Below are 22,047 nucleotides of genomic sequence, written 5' to 3' on the forward strand. Positions count from 1 at the left end.
TTCAATTTTCCAACCAAATGATTAAAAACAGCAGCTAATGCTCCGGGCGACATGCAGGGGGCGCTATAGGACACATCCCGGATGGGAAAAACTAGTTTTTAAAAAAAAAGTAATCACGCCCCTTTGGAGAGAAGAGACAGTTGGGAAGCTGCAATCTTGTGCTTGTGTGCAGGCCACACGCTTGACAGCACGTTTAAATAAGAGATTCAACCCTTTATTAAATGTACAGAATTATACTGTTCAAAAAGCATACGAGGACACTGAAGGACCGTCCCTTCACGGCTGTAAACAGGCCCCTGCCTCAGCGTTGAAGCAAACACTTTTCATGCTCACCAGAGGATTGACGACAGCGGTCACACACAGCTCAGTCTGACTATTGTAAACAACTTTAAAACGTTTCACTTTTGTAAACATCACAATTAAACGGACGAGCGTCTTGTATTGTGATTGTAAAGCTCCCGAAGGTCTGTAGGCTGCAAATGCAAACAGATGAAGGATTAAAGGAACAGTTCAACACAGGAAGGGAACATTCCGCCGTCAGCGATTCGCTGATCGTCGACACAGAATTCCCTCAAAAGTTCCCGACTCCTGAATCAATCCAAGGTCAACTTTCTCCTGAAACAAGACAGGAACATGTAAACACCTGTGACAGAACTTTTTCTGCTAAGCTAAAGGACATTTTTGATGTTTTCTCTCTACCTGAGCTAAGGTCAACCTGTATAACAGCGACACCCAGTGGCCGACCAGTGAACCTCCAGTTTGAGGGAGTTCGCTGCTACCTCATTCGCATTTGGAAGGTTTGAAACCGTTTCTTGGTCATGACATTAACATTGTAAGTAGCGTGACCGTGGCAGAATTGTTCCTGTCTGACAGAACTGTTCCTTTACAGCATGTGCATTAATTTCAGTAACAGCAGAAATCCAGAACAACTGAAACAGGATGCGTCACGGAATCACGATGAACTTCATAAACATTTTTATACAATCAAGAATAATGATTCCATCGTCTGCATGGAGGCGGGACAAAATGTTCAACTTCAGCTGAAAATCTAGACAGAAACAGAGTCCAATCATTCAAAAAGCCCAGACTGTTCCGTATTTACAGGGATACAAACCAGATATCAAATACAACCAGGAGAAAAGGCTAGTAAATTGACCAAAAACGCATCATGTCCGGCCGTTCTACACAGTTTGAGCTCAAAATGTGCTTTTCTAACCAAGTGACGTAAAGCAGGACTGAATTCTCAGAGGACACGATTACGTACGACACAGGCGGGAGACGCGACGTCAGCGCGTCTGTAAACATTTGCGTCACGCTCGGCATTGGGCCTCAGTTATCATGACGTAAACAATCATCCACAGGGGTGATTATTGCCCAGGGACGTTCTACAGAGAACATCTAAAGTAATAAAATACAATTTTAGCGTTTTCTGAACCAAAACGGAAACGGACGAATAGCGTAACGGAGGAAATGCAGTAAGTGTTGATAAGGTTCTTAATTTACATACCTACCTTGGCACCGTTCTGGTTATTGCCTACAGACGGAACATAAAACCGTTAAATCTTCACACCAATTTAGCAAGAAAAATAACATCTTGTTTGCTCCACGAGGTGGCGCTCTACCCTCAGCACAGGTACACGCGACTGGAGCGAAAGATTCATTTATCCTTTGTTGCGCTGCCTAACAGCAAACGACGCAGTTGTGACTTTAGCTCGGATGAGCTCAGAGCAGCTGGTTGGAATCACATTGATCCAAAAACTGGCAACTAACAAAAGTTCTGACTGGATCAGTAACGTTAAAGGTTGAACGCTCGGAGCCCTTGAGTAGAGGTGAAGATTAAAAGAGCTAGCATTAGCCTGAAATACCCAGCAACATATATCCAAACAGGAAATGCTCAGCTTCTGTTTCCTTGTTCGCGATCTGAACAAATCACCAAAAATCCAAACTGTCGATCCTTTCTAGGCAGGTTAATCAATACTCGGTTAATGAGCGAGCCAACCCACTCAGGATATCGTATAAACAGAAACGCTCAACGTGCATTTAAAAAGTCTGGCTCTCGTTCCCGTTTTTCACTACACATCATTACTACAAGGATGCGAACGATAACTGAGGCCCAATGTTTGGTCATGTGATCAGAACATTTTGGGGCGAGGCCAGATTATATTATCTACACAGCGAGAGCGACGGCGGCCTGGAGGCAGAAAATGCCGCCATGACCTCCTCGCACCTATTTCCCTTCTTTGTCCTCCAAACGGGCTGGAGTGAAAATGTAGTCCAAGGCCTGTCGCTCCGCCGCGGCCACGTTGGGCTGCCAGAGGTCCACCATGAAGACCACCCTGGGGCCGTCGTCTGAGGTGCCTGCAGGGTAGAAAAAAACCAGAAACCCCTGTAAAATTCGACTTCAAAGGTTTTCTTTAGCACAGAAGTGGAAGATGAGGTCGATATTTCCAGGGACAGGAGTCAAGGGAAAACCTGGCAGCAGCATCAGGAAGTTCGAGCAGAAACGAGAGCACGAGGAGACAATTTAGCCGTAGCAGGGTCGCCCAGAAACCTGCGTGATAAACGAAGACGTCGAGACCATCCTGTGACCATTGCTCACCTTCATGGAACGCCCTGTGGAGGAAGGAGTCATCAAAAAGCAGACAGCTGCCTTCAGACCAGCACTGAGGCTCTCCGCCCACCACCAGCTCACAGGAGGGGGGCACCCGCAGACCTGGAACACAGCAAATCAGTCACAGAACTTTCTATTTCAGTGGAGAACAGTTCCCATCAAGCCAAAATGTGTCGTTTTTACATCCCACAGAGCTGGAAACAGCTTCAGGTTCAGTTGAATTAACCTGCAGATGTTCGGTGTCGTCCGTCTGAGCTGCAGATCTCATCTTAAACCAGTTTCACTTTGAATCCTCTCACTTATGTGAACAATATTCAGTCTTTATCTTTAGGAGGTGACGTTATTTGTCTCCTCGGGCATAAAAATAACACTTCTGACTTGTGTAAAATAACCAGTTCCAGAAAATGTTAAAAACAGGAAGTGTGTAGCAGCCGTGCAGAAACGCTCCAACTCCTCGTTGACAATATGCAACCAATAAATGATTGTTGTGTTTCTACTCAGCTACTCCACAGACTGGAGCAGGAAGTTGTAAAGCTGCCGCTCACACAACTCAGGGCACGCGCTGACTTCCTGTCCACTAATGAAGAACAACCACACACGTCCGACACTCGGGTGGCAGTGGAGAAGGTTCCCGGACCGGTTTCATTCTTACCCAGGTGGCAGCGCAGTCGGATGTTTGTGGGACCGTAATGTTCGGAGATCAGCCCCCCGGGCGTCAGCACAGAGAAGCAGGCGTTGCCGAACACGTTGTTGGAGATGAAGGTGCGCAGCTGACCCAGAACCCTCCAGGCGCGAGGACAGCGCCGCACGTTGGGGACCAGCGGTATGCCCTGGTTCACCAGGTAGTAGGTCCACCACTGCCCACGAGGAGTGGCGTTGGCCCTCCAGCCCGGCGGGAGGGCGGCGCCTCCGGGCCCCGCTGGCTGGTAGATGTTCTCGAACTCGGCGAGAAGCGTGGGGAAGCTCTGTTCCAGCAGCTCCACGTCGTGCCTTTGGACCTCCCTGGAGAAAAACGGCGCTGACGGCAAGTCAGGGAGGAAGAAGACTTCGGGCCGCTGTATGCTGCGCCGGCTGTTCAGGTAGCGACCTTGATCGCGAACCCCCTTGTGGACGCGGCCCATGCCGGACCAGGTGTAGCGCTTGGCGTATTCTTGCAGGCTGTGATACAGCCGCTGGTTCAGACTCTCCCCAGCACTCGTGCAGCGGAAACACTCGGGCGACTGACAGAACGCGAAACCGTTCTGCTCGTCCACTCCGACGCCGTGCTTCCCCTTGGCCCGGCTGCGACAGTCCGAGCTCATAAAGCCTCCGATGCGTCCCGGTCCGGACAGGTAGTTCGGGCTGTGATCTCTGCCCATCCTGTAGCAGTACCACAGGAACAGCAGCAGCACACACGTGGCCACGGCAGAGATGTAAACCTCGCACTCCCTGATGTACCGCATCGCTCCTGCCGCCAGCTCCCACACGTTCTCCAGGCACCATTCCATCGTGACCCGGGGGCGCCGGCTGAGTCCGACTGAAACAGAAACAGAGCCGAGGAACAGTTAACGCGCTCGGTCTGGGCCGACAGGGGGCACCGGTGAGCTCAGGCCGTCGCTGATGTCAACAATCTGCTGATTGGATGGGCAGCGCTCTACAGAGAGGAAGCTCGTGTCTGGCTTCATGTCACAGCGTCCGCGCCGCTCGCTCTCAGACAGACGCTGCGGCGCCGCCAGGACAGGAGCTCTCTGGAACACAAAGAGAGGAGGAGACGGAGGCATCAGCAGAGAAGCAGACAGGGAGACGTCCCATTATCCTTGCCAAACCCGCAGGAGCTCCTAGAGACGCACGTCAACGCCGAACCAAAGCGCCGCTAACAGTTTCCCACAGAACATTTTTTCTTCTCATGAAACAGATTCGGCTAAAACGTTAGCAATATGCTAGCAAGCATCAGGTGGAGCGGACAGTTAAGTCTTTTTTGATCCCGATCAGATGATGAACATCTTCAAAAGTCTCATTTTAACTCTAGTAATGCCAGAGACTCCTGCAGAGGAGAGGCTGACACTGGTTACCATGGTAACATGGGATGCAGGATGCCGAGGAGCTGAGATAATAAATCAATCACGTCAATTTAAACGTTCGTGTTCTAGTTTTGAGAGCGTCGTTGTAACCGGAATCATTGTGTGGTCTTTCTCATGCTGTCAAACCTGAAGCCGTTTAAAAGTGTTGGAAGTAATGAAAGATTTTGAGTTCTGAGAGAAACAACACCAAACATGGGAAACAAGGTGCACACAAAGAACTGTATTTGTGACCCCCCGGTTGTAGTGCAAATGTGATGTATGATAATCGGGGCTCTCCCTGGGATCATCTCTAAGTAATTTCAGTAATCTGTCATAAATCAAAATCAGAAATTTGATTGAATCAGAATTGATTCTTTTGTCTATTTCTTCCTGAGAAAACGAACAGAACATTTCCTCACCAGCTGGGGGGAAAAAGTATTTAACAGCAATATTTTGCTCACATATGCTGAGTCATGAATCAAGATGTGTTTCCCCAAACAAAAAAAGAACCTGAAATGAAGTGGGGCTTTATTTGGATCCAGAATCTCGACTTTTGTCTTTGATCGACTCTGAATTCTGGCGTTAGCATCTGATTTTGCTCAGAACTCGAGGCTTTTTAAAACCACGGTGAAGATTGTGGACTATAATTCTGTAAATTGAGCCTTCTAGAATATCGTGCACATTTTGGCCCCGTTCCATCCTCATCCGCCACCCACCTACACTACAAAACCATGAGTCATGGACACACTGCTGCATTTTACTCTAAACGCGCAATAAAAGGCCGTTTATTACAGATTGCTGGCTTCCGCCCACATTAACACCACCGACGAACCTTCACTCAGGAGCACGGACCGATAGATCATCCTCTGGTGGACGATTAGCCGCTAAACATGGAGATTTCTCATGAAAATAAACACAAACACAAACGAGCCAGTCACCAAAATACGACCAGAGCACTGCGTCAACTGGGACACACACACACACACACACACACACACACACACACACACACACACACACACACACACACACACACACACACACACACACACACACACACACACACACACACACACACACACACACACACACATGTTTTCCGGGTATCCATACCTCGGTAATTGTAGCGGCGCTCAGGTGCAGCAACGCCACATTCGGGGACACATTCGTGAATCGGAAGGATTCCGAAAGATAAAGAGGCGACGCGGCTCTGAGCGGATGGTTCCGCCGCGTGAGTGCGCGCTCGCGCCCGGCAGATTTCCGTGATGTTAGTGTAAAAACTGAAGCTGCTGCCGGGAAAAAAAAATCCCCAAAAACCTCCAAGCAGGAAGAAAACACCGGAAGAAACAACTCGACTTCCTGTTTGATGTTCTTCCAAAATAAAGGTCTTGGTCCACTTTAACGCAATGTAACCAGTCACACCTCAAACATGAAATCATAAATAAACATTGCTCATTTTTCTATTACACACAGACACTGGTGGAAGCTAAGGTTCGGGGCATCGGAAAATTTTCACATTTCAAATATCTTTAATGACCTTTTTGTTGCGATCGTGCAGTATTAAATTGCAACATTTCAGTGGGTTGTAGGTGGCAAAGGTGATAGAATGATAGGCATTAATTTTATATACGTAATATATGTTAAATGACTACCCAATTGAATTTTGACAGTGTTATATTAATGCTACTCATCAAACATTCTACACATAAACAAAGGAACACATTAATCTTATGGAAAATTCAGGAATAAGGTTAGCTAACCGGCATCCAAAGAATTAGTGTAACAAGATTTGCACCAAATTTCTGAAAAATATCACATTCACTACAGATTTTATCAATTACAAGTATATTCTCAGAAGGCCGTTTGAAAACATGATTAAAATCTCAGACGTCATAGCTGCAGTCATCTGATTAACCACATGTGTACTGGTTCTGAAGCTGGAAAAACAAAACACGTTTTAGTGTTAGTACAGTAAACTGCCTATATCAGGATTATATTCACTGGGGATATTTTACAACAGTGGTATTTGTGGCATAAACATGTTTAATTTTGCAGGTAAAACCTCGGCATGACTCAGCAAACACATAAACAAACTTGTCCCCTCTTTGGAGGCGGGGCCTCCGCCCGGCCACGCCCCCGCAGGACCCCAAACCTCCACCTTCTGGATTTCTTCGAAAAGTTAAAGTAGTTAAAGTGACGCCGACCGGTTGTGGTGCGCGATTATGGCGAGGTCAAAGGTGAGGCTGTACACTTGCTGCGCGCTCTCGCTGCTCTGCGCGGTTGCGGTGATCGCGAGCGTCGCCGTGCTCGTGAGGAGAAAGTGTCCGAGCGATGCGTTCCCGCGCGCAGGTGTGGCCGCGGACTCCGCGAGATGTTCGCGGATCGGACGGTGAGTGACGTCTTCCTGTTTCCACTGATTATCCCGATTTAAGAATGAACTTTCCCCTCAGAACTTTTATTCTTAAACCTGTTCAGAGGGACAGTTTCTGTTGGGTCAGTCAGACTCAATAAAACTGGGCCTTTGAAAGTTTCATCCGAACCTTTGATGGGTTGTTTTATTTAGCATATTTTAATTTTTTTATTCCGTCTTTTAAAATCCTCGTAAATATTACGATTCTACGAGTGATTTGGATCCCAGAAGTCTGCTCGTCGCCGACTGTTTGTTATTAATTGTTTGTTATTAATTCCACGATAATTTACACTTTTCCTCTAATCTTTGTTGTTTCATCTAGCATTTATGGCTCATTCTTCGTAGTTCTACTTAATTTTAGGAATGATGATCATAACTAAAACAGTAATTTTAACCTGTTTAAGTGATAAACCTGTAAAATCTAGCAACCAGCGAGATAATTTCTACTGTTAACTATCTTTATTCTTCATTTTCTCTGCTGAACAAGCAGCAGTAATCTGGTAAACGAACACGTATTTATTTATTTATTAAAACGGTCAAATTCCAGTATTATCGCGATTATTGTCCGATTAACCTGCCGAAATATTCCAGGGACATCCTGCAGTCCGGGGGTTCGGCGGTAGATGGCGCCATCGCGGCGCTGCTCTGCACCTCCCTCGTGAACCCGCAGAGCATGGGCCTCGGGGGCGGGGCCATCTTCACCGTGATGAACAGCTCAGGTGAGACCACTGCCGGCCGCAGCGATGCGCACGATCCAATGACGTTAGAGTGACGACGTCTTCCTGCAGGTCACGTGAGAGTGATCAACGCGAGGGAGGCCGCCCCCCGAAACCTTAAACCACACCTACTAGACCTGTGCCCCAAAAAGTTCCGGATGTTACGAGGTAGAGAGCGTAGCACGCGGTTGGTTCACGCCTCATAACCGAGCGCAGAAGTTGACATCTTTGTTTATTGTTTATTATTATCACTTTAACCCAAACTGGTGACTGGTTTGCTCGTAGTAACAGTCTGTAACATTCAGGCAGCGATTGGATGGCGGTTCCAGGTGAACTTCAAGCTTACGAAGAAGCTCACAGGCTGTTTGGGAGGTTGCCGTGGGCAACCCTCTTCCAGCCGACCATTAAACTGGCAAGAGACGGCCTTCCAGTGGCGGAGGTCCTGGGTCGGTATCTGTCCAGCTTTAACTGGACTGGCTACGCGCCGCTAAGGTACCAAACACGCCGGCCGCTGGGCTCACCGTCAGAATTCCTAAAACATGATTCTCTGTTTGGGCAGAAAACTGTTTTCAGACAAAGATGGGAACCTGCTGAAGACCGGAGACATCGTGAAGTTCCAAAAGCTGGCCGACACCCTGGAGACTATCGCTCAAGACGGCGCGGCTGCTTTTTATCGCGGCACAATTGCGAAGGATTTGATCCGAGACATACAGGAGGCCGGTATTAGCGCCTGGATCGATACCCTCATGATTGATTGATCAGCAGAGCGCGGTGGATCCCTCCTGAGCTGAAGCCTTTGTTTCCTTCCAGGAGGAACGTTGACGGCGGAGGACTTGGCAGCGTACAGAGCCGTGGTGACGGACGCGTGGAGCATTCCCCTGGGGGAGTTCAACATGTACTTCCCCCCGCCACCGGCAGGGGGAGCCGTGGTTGCCTTTGCCATCAATATCCTGAAAGGTTGCCTATCAGGTTTTATTCATGTGCATTGCCATGGAGACACATGACAATCTGAAGCGTTTGTTTAGGATTTGAACCAAACTTGAAGGACTTGAAAGACCACCAGAGAGCCCTGACCTACCATCGATACGCTGAAGCCTTAAAGTTCGCCAACAGCCTCAAGAAGTACATCCGAGATCCCAAATTCAGCCCCGATGACGTCGAGTTAAGTTTGTGGTTGTAACATCCAATCATATCGATAGTCCTCGTAATCAATGTACCATCCCATCGGATGATTTTACTGATTTTAGGAATTCCTCTCACAGATGGCCCGAGAAGTCCTGGAGGACAGTTTTTCCGACCACGTGCGCAGTTTGATCAGGAGTGACGTTACCCACGATCCTCAGTATTACAACATCACGCCATACGTGGATGGCGTGGGCACCACGCAGGTGTCGGTGCTGGCGGAGGACGGCTCGGCCGTGTCCGCCACCAGCAGCATCAACCACATGTCAGTAAACCCGCAGGAGACGTCCCGCCTCGGTGGAATTTTACAGTGTTCCTGTAACAGGTCTGATGGTTCTGCTCACAGTTTCGGCTCTGGGGTTTTTTCTCCGAGAACCGGGATCATCCTCAACAACCAGCTGGGCGACTTCTGTGGACTAGCGGGCAACATTAGTCCTGGTAAAACAGGTTTTCATTGTGTGGTTTTTAACAACCGGTGAGCAAGTGAGCGCCGGGCTCTGGTCTCAGCCCTGACTGTGAGCCCGAGTCCTCGGTTTAATCTCCAAACATCACCACCATTCCCACTTTTATCTCTTTCCTGGGGCACATTGATGGAGATTTGGGGAATTTCCTTTCTTGCTGTTCTCAGGGGAACGCCCCCCATCTTCCATGGCACCGTCTGTGCTCAAGTCTCCATCGAAGACGTTGCTGATCGGATCGACCGGTGGGACCATGATAACAACTGGCATGGTTTCTGTCCGTATCCATGACAACCAGTCAAAACACCACCGCTCAGTCACATACGAAAGCGTGCTTATTGTTTTGACAAGCACTTCCTGTTTCTGTCACGCAGGCGCTCGTGAACCACTTGTGGTTGGGTAAGAGCCTGAAGGACGCCATCGCTGCTCCGGTCCTGTTTGTGGACTCTAAGACTGCGCTGACCTTTGAACCCACGTTTGACAAGGTGAAACATTTTTACAAATCCACTATGAGGTGATTATTTAAAAAATCGGTTTGAAATAGAAGCTCAGGGAAGCAGAAGTATGAGCAATGTTTATGTCCCATTTCGGACAGATGGTGATCGACGGTCAGTTCTAATCCGGTCCGTTTCTTATCCAGGGTATAATCGAAGCTCTGGAAGCTCTCGGACACCAACGAGGAAGTCCCAGAACGTTCTACAACGTCGTGAACGCCGTGGAAAAGGTGGACGACTGTATCTGGGCCGTGTCCGATGCCAGAAAACAGGGCGAAGCTGCCGGGTTCTGACGGAACCAACCAAAAAACCTTTTTATCAAAACATTTCTTAATTTACTGCTGAGCGTTTTCTACTGAGGGAAGAATGTCTGTCATCAAAATGAGTTTTATAAAACTACCCCTACACGTGACCCGTGTTTGTGAGCTCGTTTCACTTGAGTGTAGATTTCTGAATGGCGACCAAAAGAACCTTAGAAGCCGAATCCTAACTGAGGCTAATCACAGCAGGTCCAATATTTGAGACCTAAACCAGTTTAACAAGGAATCCCAAATGGAGAAGGTCCTGAGGCTCCTGTGAAACTGGAGCATAAAAGCAGCTTCAGCCAGATTTGGGCAGAAAATGGGACCTTTTAGCTGCTGCTACCACAGACGCCTGCTGATAAAAAAGTTCCGACTGGATGAAGACCAGGTTGGTGAGAGCACTTTCACACCCTCCTGACATTGATGTTGAGGCGCTACTTTAGCTAACTTGGCTGCGGTGGCGCTGCATAGAAAGGGCTCATCTGAACACACAGAGCTTAGTTTGTTTTTATTGGAATTTAGAGCAAAGACGCGAGTTACAGTCCAGACTTTGACATCAACACGCCAGACGGAAAGCAGGAGCAGGACAGACGGTGGGTGGAGCCTACAGTTAGGTCATCACTGACAAACACAAATATCACCACAGGAGACACCGACAACATGACACGTGACCTCTGCACGAACCGTCACCGTTAAACAGGACAGAGGAGCACACGGAACACAGAGGATACGCAGAATAGACCACACATCACAACTACCAGTTTTTTGCTTTGAACTCAGGAAGACTGAACATCCACAAACCACCCAAATTCTGCATTTTTAAAATTCAAATTGATCAAATTTAGTGATCAAGCCAATTTCTTTTGTTTTTTTCCCCCCTCCAAAATCCGCATCAGTTATTTTCAGACCTTTAGAGGAGCGATCAGGTTCAGGTGCTGTAAATCTTAACACAAAAAAATGAAAGAACTGACGGAAGAAAAGAGGTTCTAGCTACACGCCGCCGCCGCCGTCCTGAACACGCACACAGAAACGACTCTTTGTCTGGTTTCACCTGTTGACTCCGAAGACTCACAAAAACACCGAGCGGAGCCGGGTTTTGTGTCCCGGTTTACATGTGCACGAGGGCATTGTGGGTATTCAACCCGTGGACATTTTGGGGGTGGTGGGTGGGCACACTCAGAAAGTCCGAGCTAGCAGTTTTAGCGGTGTCACGTGGTCGTCGGTCGGCTGTAAAGTCTGATGCTTTTGTTGAGAGATTAACAGAGAACACAGAGTAGAGCGAGAGTCCACCCTGCTAGAGACCGCCCCAGTCCCGCTCCCAGAACCACCGGTCCAAAACCAGGCCCCAGGATGACGCCGCTCCGCCGTCCCAGTCCCTGATCCAAAACCTCCATTAAACAAGACAGAGACAGAGAAGAGAGAGAGAAGAGAGAGCGAGCACCACTTCAGTAACTCTTCCAGCCCCCCTCCAATGAAACCACACCTGCTCACCAGCAGCACCATCCACCAACACAGTAAGTTCACCACCGCCGCGCATGGGGGAGGGGTTAACTCACAAATGGTTAGGAACAGCACCTCCGAGGGTGACGTGTGGGGGTGAAGAGACCGAACGAATTCACAGAGCACCGCTGCGCTGTGACCTCATCACCTCTCACACTCGCGGAGGGCGGAGTCTTTGGAGAGCTCCTCTTCGTCGTCGTCCTCCTCCTCCTCCTCCTCCTCGCAGTGGCTGGGCTCCTCGATGGAGGTCTCCAGGCGGTAGCAGTACGGCTGACCTTCCGTGTACTCGTAGATGGTCGGCAGGCTGCTCTTCAGGCTGCAGCGGCGCCGCAGGGCGACCAGCAGCGGCTGCGGCATGGTGAATATGTCGAGGTTGTTGCCCAGGTCGATCCACGCCAGGCTGGAGAACATCTTGGGGTCTTTGAGCATCTCGGTCAGGTCTTTGAGGATGGCGAGCGTCAGGCGGTTGCCATTGAGGGCGAGCGTGCCCAGTTTGGGCATTGCGGCGAGCAGCGGCAGGAGAAGCCGCAGGTTGTCGTCGTGGAGCTCGGTGAAGCTGACGTCCACCGAGACCACCCTGTCCCCGTGGGTCTGCAGGTAGAACGCTACCTGGCGGATGTCGCGGGCGGACAGCGGAATGCCGGAGAGGTCGAGCGAGTCGCTGGAGAGTTTCTTCTGGAGGGTCGTCTTCAAGCTGCGGAGGAAACAATCAGAAATAAGCGAAGCTGACAGAAGCCCGGCGCCCCCGCCGGTGCCGCCAAGCCAGCGCCGGTCTGTGTTGTGTTTCCTGTGTTGTGACAGGAGAGGTGAGCGCGGCGAGGCGAGCCGCTCCGGGCGGAAAGACGGGGATTTTCCCGTGTAAACACAAGAGCTGAAACGTGTGAACGAGGCAGCGAAAGGTGGCGTCGACTTCTACTCGGGAGTTTGGCACAGAGATCGCTGTTGGAGATCAATCAGCTTCAATGAGGAAATTTGACCTTGACCTTTGACATGTGCCAGGTCTTTATGACACAGGAAGGTCATCACCTGACTTTATCAAGCGCGTTACCGCCTTCAACGTTTCAAAACTATCGTTCAGCCTTGAAACGTTTTAAACATTTCAAAAAGTTTCAATTGTTTTTATCATGTTCGTCCACGTGTTTCACAACAACACATTTCAACGTTCTTTTGACCTTCAACACTGGTTTTGGATCCAGTTCATGATTTCTGTCTCATTATATAAAAGAATGCTGCCCTCTGCTGGGACCAGTTGCCCCTGTGGCAGTTCTGATGGAGCAGGTGTTTAATAACATTGTTGTCACAGCCAATTAACATCTATTAACATTAGGCTAACATTAGCTGCGATCACATGTTGTGTAGCTGTAGCCTGTTAGCTGTGATCACATGTTATGTAGCTCTGGTTGATGTCAGCTGTGATCACCTGTTGTGTAGCTCTGGTTGATGTTAGCTGTGATCACATGTTATATAGCTCTGGTTGATGTTAGCTGTGATCACATGTTATATAGCTCTGGTTGATGTTAGCTGCGATCACATGTTGTGTAGCTCTGGTTGATGTTAGCTGTGATCACATGTTATATAGCTCTGGTTGATGTTAGCTGCGATCACATGTTGTGTAGCTGTAGCCTGTTAGCTGTGATCACATGTTATGTAGCTCTGGTTGATGTCAGCTGTGATCACATGTTGTGTAGCTGTAGCCTGTTAGCTGTGATCACATGTTATGTAGCTCTGGTTGATGTCAGCTGTGATCACATGTTGTGTAGCTGTAGCCTGTTAGCTGTGATCACATGTTATGTAGCTCTGTTGTGTAATCCCTGTCTGACAGACGGTCAAGCTGTCGGATCGGCTGCATTAAGATTCTGTTTGGCCGCTGGTTCGGGCTCCTGCTGCCGCCTCAGCGGGAGTCAGACTGTCTCTCTGAGACGCTGTGACTCAGTGAAAACAGAAAATGAGCCTTCAGCCAGGAACTCAGATGCTATCGGGCTTGTTTCAGTTCAGTCTCCTGACTGACGGTTTTGCTGTAAAAGAACCTTTCAAATCCTCGTCCGAGTTTGACTCTCGTTTAACAAAACATCTGTGCACGTGAATCGTGTAACAACCAACTTTCTCAGGATTTAGCTGCATTTAGATTCTGGATTTGGGTCGGGGCTCTTACCAGGCCTGGGATTTCCGTCTGGACATACTCTGTCGCAGCCACCTGGAATGTGGCGTGAGGTGGTAGATCAGCTGACGGCAGATCTTATCGGAAGACTTTATGGTGTCTGTGTCCTGCGGAACAGAGCAGAAGCGTTCATGACAGCCTGAAGAACCGGGCCCACACGTGCTACGAGCCCACTGTCAACATGTTGGTACTCAAAGGCTAAATTAGTCTGAGCTTGTGATAGACGCCCCCTACAGGCAGAGGAGTGTCAGCGCTGTGAATAACCAGTGGTTCAGAAAACTAGTCTGGATTGAAACAGATTTAACATTGTGGAACACCGACCTAGAAAACACCATTCCTACTTGTTTCCCAGAATCCTGATTTATTTTATGATTTCAGGATTTTCTGATGAGTTTTAATCCTTAATCCGATTATGAGAGGCACTTTTCTTGTTGCGGTTTCTATCATTTTCCCTAAAATAAAAAGCAGAGCTCACCTTCTTTGGACACTGCATCTCTCGAGCCAGACTGAGAAGCAGCTCGTGGGAGATCGGATCCACCAGGTTCAGGAAGGCGGCGTTCTTGTAAAGGATGTCGTTGAGCGACGTTCCTTCCAGGCCGAGATCCTGGAATAGAAGGAACAGACGGATGATTCCAGAGAGAAAGTACAGAGCGCCGCATGTCTGAGGCGATTAAAGACTTTAAATATTCATCAAAGAGAAGCTGTGCTTTCATCTGGTGTCACGGACAAACCTGCAGGGACCAGTTGGGAACACTCCCTGACCGGAGCTCAGACCAACTGTTGGAGGTTATTTTCAGCCAGGTTTAAAAATTTTAGAAGCTTGCCATCAACACACCCCTGTCGCCATGACAACACGCAACCAATCAGCATGCGAGGGAACCTGTGAAACGACGTGGGACTAAATCACTGCTTCAATTATGACAATCAAACACACACACACATCCTCGTACTTCTATCCTTGAGAGTACTCTCATAGACATAAAGCATTACCCTACCCCCTGACCCTGACCCTGACAACCCTAAATCTGACCCTAACTCCAACCTGAAAACCACATCCTTACCCTCAAACCTCGAAGTTGTGAGGACCAAAATGTCTTCCCTTCTGAAAAACGTCCCCACTCTGCTAGTAGAACGAGTATTTTGGTGCTCAATATGTAGCAAGTGCAAGAACACACTCCCACGATCTCTCACACACACACACACACTTGCTCTGTAAATGTCTGAAACGGACAATTTGCGGGTGAAGCAGAGGTCAACAGAGGTCACCGTGGTTGTCAAAAACAGTATTCTGGTTAGAATGGCAACACAAACACGGGTGGATTATTGGATTTAATGTTCTGCTCCAGGTCACAGTGATCTCAGAAATGATCTCAGATCCGTGTGGAGGCCGATTTTAGTATGCGAGCTCATCTCCACCAAGAGTTCCTCCTCCGAGACGATGAGGGCGAAGCGGTGAAATGGAATTTGAATGTGAAATGTAAATTGAGAGCAAAAGGAACGGTTGAAATGGAAATTTAGGAAGGGTGTGGTGGAGACCGGGAGAGCAGATGAAGTCCATTTGGTTCCTCATTCATTTACAAGGAAACAAAGGTTGAAAGAAGACCAGCGTCAAACGACTGGGGGGGGGGGGCATCCTCAGTCATTCAACTTCTTGCGCCAGCCGGAACACCTGCTGTGAAGGCACCAAACTCCTGCGGTGCATGCAGCACACACATGCTGTGAAGACGTCCGCGCCTTCCCCTATATAAGATCAGAACTGTGTACATTGAGCAGAGATCTCTCCGCATGCTTCCGTGTGTGTATCCTGACCGACTGACTGGATTAAAACCATCTCCTACGCAGTAACTTAGATTGATCGTTTTCTTCTCCAAACGGCTAAAAGTTCCGCGGTGACGGGGCCTCCGCAGAGCCCCTCAGCTTGATTAAGGAGGCCCCCCCTGGAGCCGCCAGGCGAGGACGAGTAGTATTTAACGCCGAAGCAGCGGCTGAAGGACGGGGGAGGAGCCTCCCGGAACTCAGATGTCGGAGTCTTCGTCACGTCTTTGCGAGCCGCCACTGGCGTCATTTGTGTGGGAGGAGTCAACGATGTAGGTTGAGATGATGTCGTGTACGGTATCTGCTTCATCTGTGATGACAACGGCTTCGATAATGTGTGTGTGTGTGTTAAAGGAACACATGAAAAACCTCTGAATTACAGTTTCAACTTGTTATTCTCGCGTCGCAGCCATATTTCAGGGTGAGAGAAACCATGACACAGCGAGAGAACGCTGTCAGCCAGTGTGTCGCAGGTGGAACCTTCCTTCAGTGGCCTAGTTTCTACCAAAACAACAAAGGTTCCTGGAGAAACAGACAGAACGCTGAAAATAACGCAGTCGGGCTAGACAGTCGTTCCAAATGATGGCAAATCTGGCATCAGAAAAAGATCCACTTCAGAGATCAGGACCGGGCGATAATGGTCAATAATCCGATGATTTCAGCATCAGAAACATCAGATTACGCACAGAAAAACACGACTGTTTTTATCTCCGCGCTTTCATGTGCTTTCAGTCATCTATTCAGCCTTTAAACTGAATTTAATCTACAATTGTGATACCTGAGATGATAATTTCCTTTTATCTCTGAGGATTTTTCACTTCAGGATTACAAATGTAATCTCGGAACTCTGACATTTAACTGGAGATGATCATTTTAATCTGAGTATTGAGGATCCATTTCAAGATGCTTCGAATGTGCGCGCGCGCGCCCATCTGTTGCTTTTTGTGTGTGCGTGCGTGCGTGCGATCACCTTGCGCAGTAATCTGAGCACGTCGGTCGCCTGCTCGATCCTCCTGTCGCGCAGCAGCTTCTGGATCTCTTTGATCCAGGCCACTCGGCGGACGTAGGGGCTGTGGTTGGTCCTCCGCAGCATCCCGGGCAGCTTGTCCGACTTCAGCATCAGTGCGAACAGAAAGTCCCCCCCGCCGCCCCCCCGCCCACACGCCGCGGTTCCGTCCAGCCTGCGTCGCTTCTGGGAGAAGGTGTGCTGATCCAGACTGTTCTGTCTGCTCAGACGCGAACCCATGACTGCAGCTCCAGACGGATGTTCGTGCGCGGCTCAGGCGGTCATGACCAACCCGGTTCAGACTGCACAGACGCGCCCCCACCCCACCCCTACCCCCCTCTGCCTCCCCCCCGTCCTCGGAGGATCAGGAGCGGCTCAAATTTCTCCTCCTCCTCGGGCTACGTGATGAAGTTGCTCTGGCTTCCGCCGCCCTGCTGCTCCAACAGAGTCCGGTACCCTCCCAGGCTGCGCGCGCTCACAGTCACACACGAGGACACGGCCGGTGCACGAGCTCCCCAAAACAGAAACGCGTCGGATCGGGAATGTTGTTGACCTGCACGCGGCACTTCCGCCACCAGCCGCCGTCACGTGATCTGTCACATCCTGTTTATTAACGTCCCAAAAACGTCCAGTCAGCATGCATGTCCCAGCATGCATTTCAGCCTGGCATAGAGTCAAACCTGAATGTTCCAAGACTTAATGTCCCAGACAGACAGACAGACAGACAGACAGACAGACAGACAGACAGACAGATAGATAGATAGATAGATAGATAGATAGATAGATAGATAGATAGATAGATAGATAGATAGATAGATCCAGAACAAGATGGTGCTGAGTGGATTTGGGCATCTGCAGCACTTTGTCAGCTTGTCAGAGAGGATGTGTCTCTGCATCTGTCCTGAGGACACCAGACAGGCCGTGACACAGCCGAGCCAATCAAGGAGCTTGCATCTGCAAACGGATCACCTTCGGCGTGCCAAAGGATGACAGCCCAGAGGAACAGAAGGTCACCTCAAAGTCAAAGAGGAGTCATCAGCTGATGATGGATGAGGAGTCAAGAGTTGTCACAACACAACCGCACTTCACAACATCTGCAGTTCGCTTCACCAGATTAGCTTTATCTTTCTGTTCACGTACGCAACGTTAAAATTAACACTTCACTCAGAAGGTTAATCTGCCCCTCCTGGTGGCACTGGGGCATTGCAGTCTGGGACAGTGGCGGGTTTTCCTGGGGTGCACGTTGACTCTGAACATGTTGATGAAATGTTTTTTCACGTACGTTGGCATCAGAAAAAACGTGAAGACGACTTTCACCTACGAGAAACTTTGTTTATTGTCTTTCTGCTGACATTTGAAAAAAAAAGAAAAACGAAAGACCCACGTGCTTATTATCCTGAAACCACTGCCTATTAGCATCGCAATAACACCTGAACGCATCACGGTCCACCCCAGCTGACTGAAAACAGTCAAACACAAGCATCCCATTAGCGCCGGATAAGCTGACTCCGTCTGCTCCCTGCAAACATCATCGCTCAGAAGGTTTGGAGAGAACTTCAGAAAATCACAGCTTTTCTGCTTTTTCCCTGCAGGAAAATGGTTGCGAAGTCCCTGATTGCTGGTCTGGTGGTCCTCCTGATGGCTGCAGTCAGCCTGTTCCTGGGGGTGTTCATGGGTTTGGGGTCCAAAAACCTGCCTTCCTCCTTGGACCACTTCTACTCAAAGGCTGCTGTGGCGTCAGATGCTGGGACGTGTTCAGAAGTGGGCAGGTGAGAGGAACCTGGTCCTTCCTGAGGGTGCGTCAGCTGGCTAGCTTGTTTAGCCGTCCCACTGATCCAGATTTGTTTTCAGGGATATGCTGAAAAGGAACGGCTCTGCTGTGGATGCGGCCATTGCTACGTTGCTTTGCATCAGCCTCTTTAACGCCCACAGCATGGGCATCGGAGGTGGACTCTTTTTTGTCATCTATAACGCTTCCACTGGTAAGAAACCTTTTAATAACTTGTAAAAGACACCACGGTCCATCTGTCCCATTTCTGCTTCTCAGAAAGGGTGGAGACCATCGACGCCAGGGAAACCGCACCGCTGAACGCCACTGAAAAAATGTTTGGAAACAGCACAAAGCTTTCTCGTACAGGTAGGAGATAATCCAGCCAGTCAGGGCAGCGGGCACCCACCTAGACCCAGGGTCTGTCTGAGGTTTCCTCGCTGAAGGGGAAGTTCTACCTCATCACCTCTTTACTGCTGTTTTGGAGGAATGATGGATCTTCAACATCGGCCTCGTCTCCCTTGTGTGCCGTGTTTTCATTGGACAGGTGGATTGTCTATAGCCATACCCGGGGAGATCCGCGGTTACGAGCTGGCTCACAAGAGGCACGGCCGGCTGCCGTGGAAGGACCTGTTTGAGCCTAGCATCGCTTTGGCTCGCAACGGCGTCCCGGTAGGAAAAGCTTTGGCTCACGCGATCTCCCGGTCCAGAGAGTCCATCCAGAGAGACGAAAACCTGTGGTGAGAACGGCCACAGCCGACCTCAAAGTGACCCTCGGGAGGGATTGCTACCATAATGATGGCTTGTGGAGCGTGTGCTCATCTGGGGTCATCTCCCTCGTGTTTCCCTCTGTGTTCCAGCTCTGTGTTCTGCGACTCTCAGAAAAATATCCTGAAGGAAAACGATGTCGTCCGGTTCCCGAAGTTGGCCGATACATACCAGAGAATCGCCGAGGAGGGTCCCGACGTGTTCTACAGAGGCTCCATGGCTCAGAGCATTGTGGAGGACATCCAGGCAGCAGGTCTCGCTCAGCACCCCATAGAACAGTAACAAAGGGCCCATCTGACCACCTCTGCTGGTTCCAGGTGGGATCATCACACTGAAGGATTTGCTGGAGTACAGGCCGGTCCTCAACGAGAACCCTCTGAACCTGAACATCGGTGAATACACCATGCACATCGCAGATGCCCCCTCCAGCGGCCCGGTTCTGGCCCTGATTCTCAACATTGTGAACGGTGAGAGGGGGGCGATCAGACACTATTCTCATTTTACATTCAAAATCGGACTTTTGAATTCTCCGGTTGTGCTTTCATCTGAGGGTTTTTGTTCTGGACTCTGATCTTTGTCTTTCTTCCCATTTCAGGCTACAACTTCTCAGACTTCAGCGTCTCCACAGTCGAGAAGAAGACTCTGACGTATCACCGCATCGTCGAAGCCTTCCGGTTCGCCTACGCCAAGAGAAGTCGCCTCGGAGACCCTCGATATCTCAACATCACTGATGTAATGGCGCCTCCGTTCACAAGCTCTGCCTGGTCTCGGGTTCCTGCTTGGTTCCGAGGAGCTAAATCATTTCACACTTTGTTCTCCTCAGCTCATCAGGAACATGACCTCGGATTTCTTCGCCAACAACATCAGGAGTAAAATTACAGACGACACCACACATCCAGACAACTACTACGAACCAGATTATTTTGTCCCAGATAGCCACGGGACGAGTCACCTGTCCGTCATAGCAGAGGACGGGAGCGCCGTGGCGGCGACCAGCACCATCAATCTGTAGTAAGACGCCTTCAGGAAACAGGAAACCTGTAAATGTTCCCTGAATATTCAAACATTACTGGGAAAACAACTGAGAAATAATTGAGTGCTGTCTGACTTTTGGGTTCCACGAACGCCAGTTTAAGGAGCAGAACTCCAGGTTCTACCTGCCTCGACCGGAAATGAAAGAGATCCCTGAATTCACTGGACTTTCTCCTGTTTCAGCTTTGGCTCCAAAGTTATGTCAGGATCGACCGGAATCATCTTCAACGATGAAATGGACGACTTCAGCTCTCCGTACATGACCAACGGCTTCGGAATTCCTCCGTCTCCCAACAATTTCATCCAGCCAGGTGTGGCCAAACCAGAACCTCTCATGGAGAGTTCACATTCATCACAAACATCTTTTCTTCTCGAGTTTTCTCCTCCACATCTGCATCATTCAGAGAATCCCAGCAGCTCATGAAAGACAGATGTTTCCAGAGACGTGGCGTCGATAAATCAACTATTTTATGTTCAAAATGAAGGGATGAGGTCTAGTAAACCGATGAAGATGTTGTTCAACACGAGGGTCACCAGCAGGCGTCCAGAACCACCAGATCCATTCAGAACCTGGCAGCCGACGTGTTTCAAACTGGTGTTTTTCATCTGTTTCAGGTAAGAGGCCGCTGTCGTCCATGAGTCCCACCATCATCTTTGACAAAGAAAACAGAGTAAAAATGGTTGTTGGAGCGTCTGGTGGCACCAAAATCACCACGGCAACAGCTCTGGTAAGTCCAGACCAGTCCTCCCCAGTCCCACCGCACAGAGACGCGGCGGCGTTTTCATCTGCTCCCGATCCCCTCAGGTCATCCTCAACTCACTGTTCTTCAAATACGACCTGAAGAAAGCCATCAAGGAGCCGCGGTTCCACAACCAGCTGAAGCCCAACATCACGATGGTGGAGCAGGGCTTCGAAAAGGTCACTGCAGTCACTGACAGCACTGAAACGCACTTAACGTTACTGGTCCCAGCGTCACCTTCCCTCTTCCTCCCCTCAGAGCATCATGGACGGTCTGGTGCAGAAGAACCACGTGACCCAGCAGTTGAAGTCTCCTGACTCTGTGGTCCAGGCGGTGGTCCGGCAGGGGGAGCAGCTGTGCGCCGAGTCCGACCCCAGGAAAGGAGGCTACCCGGCGGGTTACTGAGAGCAGCCGGCTCGGCATTAACCGTCGTCCAGGAGACGAGGTCAACACCCCCGCTCTAAAATCTCTCATCGCAAAAACCTCCGTTATTCATTATTGATGATTCCAAAGTTAAAAAAGAGGTTTTGATTGTGAATCGATCATTGACGGCGAGTTATTTCCTAACTTATTTAATGTTTGACCCAGAATCCAACACAATAAAAGCAATAATTAATCAATGATGAAAAATGTTCTTAGGTGATGTGAGTGGCTGTAGGTGGTCCATGTGTATCTGAAACCTTGTGGGAAAAAATGATTATTTTGTCTGGAAAACTGTTCAACCATCACATTTAAAAGGCCTCAGGTTGTTTTTTTCTTTTCTGACCTTAAACAGTATCCATCAGAATCTGTGTCGGCGCGTCTTCGGTTGTAAATGTTTAATATCGAGTAGAGGTCAAAGTGAATGTATGGTGTTATTCTGAAAAATACATTTACAGATCTATTTTTCTAAACATGCACTGTTCTTCTGCCATGTTCTGTTACCGTGCTTGTTATTAAACATCTGAAACAAAGATGTTCTATTTTCACTAGATGGACACTCTGGCTATTTCTTACTGAAGCAGAATATCGGATTTAAACTCAGGTCTTTTTATTAAGGATCAGACTT

At 49.1% G+C, this 22,047-nt stretch overlaps 4 protein-coding genes across 6 annotated transcripts; 2 read left to right on the forward strand and 2 right to left on the reverse strand.

The window, feature by feature from the left end:
- Window positions 1-192: 192 nt before the first annotated feature.
- On the reverse strand, window positions 193-5,981 carry asphd2 (aspartate beta-hydroxylase domain containing 2). Of its 2 annotated transcripts, none has more exons than XM_003974739.3 (4): window positions 5,764-5,981; window positions 3,264-4,338; window positions 2,600-2,713; window positions 193-2,358 (listed from the first exon to the last, which is right to left on the reverse strand). In XM_003974739.3, the coding sequence occupies exons 2-4, from the start codon at window positions 4,096-4,098 to the stop codon at window positions 2,228-2,230; spliced, it is 1,080 nt and encodes a 359-aa protein (XP_003974788.2). In that variant the 5' UTR covers window positions 4,099-4,338; window positions 5,764-5,981; the 3' UTR covers window positions 193-2,227. The 2 variants fall into 2 exon arrangements, with proteins under 2 accessions (XP_003974788.2, XP_011613779.2); XM_011615477.2 differs by lacking the exon at window positions 5,764-5,981 and adding an exon at window positions 5,483-5,641.
- An 800-nt stretch (window positions 5,982-6,781) lies between these two features.
- Window positions 6,782-10,322, forward strand: ggt5a (gamma-glutamyltransferase 5a). 2 transcript variants are annotated; one of them, XR_003886613.1, is made up of 12 exons: window positions 6,782-7,039; window positions 7,652-7,779; window positions 7,849-7,944; window positions 8,082-8,268; window positions 8,336-8,496; window positions 8,587-8,733; window positions 8,802-8,938; window positions 9,039-9,223; window positions 9,305-9,396; window positions 9,587-9,661; window positions 9,791-9,901; window positions 10,057-10,198. XR_003886613.1 is itself a non-coding variant. In XM_011615478.2 (12 exons), exons 1-12 carry the CDS (start codon window positions 6,873-6,875, stop codon window positions 10,201-10,203), a joined length of 1,665 nt encoding a protein of 554 aa, XP_011613780.2. In that variant the 5' UTR covers window positions 6,783-6,872; the 3' UTR covers window positions 10,204-10,322. The 2 variants fall into 2 exon arrangements, 1 of the variants encoding a protein (XP_011613780.2); XM_011615478.2 differs by having other exon boundaries at window positions 6,783-7,039; window positions 9,587-9,693; window positions 10,057-10,322.
- A 373-nt stretch (window positions 10,323-10,695) lies between these two features.
- On the reverse strand, window positions 10,696-17,000 carry lrrc75ba (leucine rich repeat containing 75Ba). Its single transcript, XM_003974741.3, has 4 exons — window positions 16,656-17,000; window positions 14,346-14,474; window positions 13,865-13,977; window positions 10,696-12,406 (listed from the first exon to the last, which is right to left on the reverse strand). The coding sequence occupies exons 1-4, from the start codon at window positions 16,929-16,931 to the stop codon at window positions 11,857-11,859; spliced, it is 1,068 nt and encodes a 355-aa protein (XP_003974790.2). The 5' UTR covers window positions 16,932-17,000; the 3' UTR covers window positions 10,696-11,856.
- ggt1a (gamma-glutamyltransferase 1a) lies at window positions 15,949-21,404 on the forward strand. Its single transcript, XM_003974588.2, has 13 exons — window positions 15,949-15,957; window positions 18,284-18,460; window positions 18,543-18,673; window positions 18,739-18,828; window positions 19,007-19,199; window positions 19,320-19,480; window positions 19,545-19,694; window positions 19,823-19,959; window positions 20,051-20,238; window positions 20,443-20,570; window positions 20,875-20,987; window positions 21,065-21,178; window positions 21,258-21,404. Coding segments are annotated over exons 1-13 (1,731 nt in total). The 5' UTR covers window positions 15,949-15,955.
- Window positions 21,405-22,047: the final 643 nt, after the last annotated feature.

Source organism: Takifugu rubripes, chromosome 21 (assembly GCF_901000725.2).
Source record: "Takifugu rubripes chromosome 21, fTakRub1.2, whole genome shotgun sequence".
Taxonomy (NCBI): Eukaryota; Metazoa; Chordata; class Actinopteri; order Tetraodontiformes; family Tetraodontidae; genus Takifugu; species Takifugu rubripes.

Bases quoted from the DNA above. Each gene is read 5' to 3' on its own strand.
- asphd2 (XM_003974739.3), bottom strand. From the start codon at position 4,098: ATGGAATGGTGCCTGGAGAACGTGTGGGAGCTGGCGGCAGGAGCGATG. The intron at 2,714-3,263 runs GTAAGAATGAAA...GCTGTGTTCCAG, and splicing joins CCGACTGCGCTGCCACCTGG to GTCTGCGGGTGCCCCCCTCC. The intron at 2,359-2,599 runs GTGAGCAATGGT...TCTACCCTGCAG, and splicing joins CCACAGGGCGTTCCATGAAG to GCACCTCAGACGACGGCCCC.
- ggt5a (XM_011615478.2), top strand. From the start codon at position 6,873: ATGGCGAGGTCAAAGGTGAGGCTGTACACTTGCTGCGCGCTCTCGCTG. The intron at 8,269-8,335 runs GTACCAAACACG...CTGTTTGGGCAG, and splicing joins ACTGGCTACGCGCCGCTAAG to AAAACTGTTTTCAGACAAAG. The intron at 9,397-9,586 runs GTAAAACAGGTT...TGCTGTTCTCAG, and splicing joins AGCGGGCAACATTAGTCCTG to GGGAACGCCCCCCATCTTCC.
- ggt1a (XM_003974588.2), top strand. The intron at 18,829-19,006 runs GTAGGAGATAAT...TTCATTGGACAG, and splicing joins CACAAAGCTTTCTCGTACAG to GTGGATTGTCTATAGCCATA. The intron at 20,239-20,442 runs GTAAGACGCCTT...CTCCTGTTTCAG, and splicing joins ACCAGCACCATCAATCTGTA to CTTTGGCTCCAAAGTTATGT.
- lrrc75ba (XM_003974741.3), bottom strand. From the start codon at position 16,931: ATGGGTTCGCGTCTGAGCAGACAGAACAGTCTGGATCAGCACACCTTC. The intron at 14,475-16,655 runs GTGATCGCACGC...CTTCTATTCCAG, and splicing joins TGCTCAGATTACTGCGCAAG to GATCTCGGCCTGGAAGGAAC. The intron at 12,407-13,864 runs GTAAGAGCCCCG...TTTCCTCCGCAG, and splicing joins AGACGGAAATCCCAGGCCTG to CTTGAAGACGACCCTCCAGA.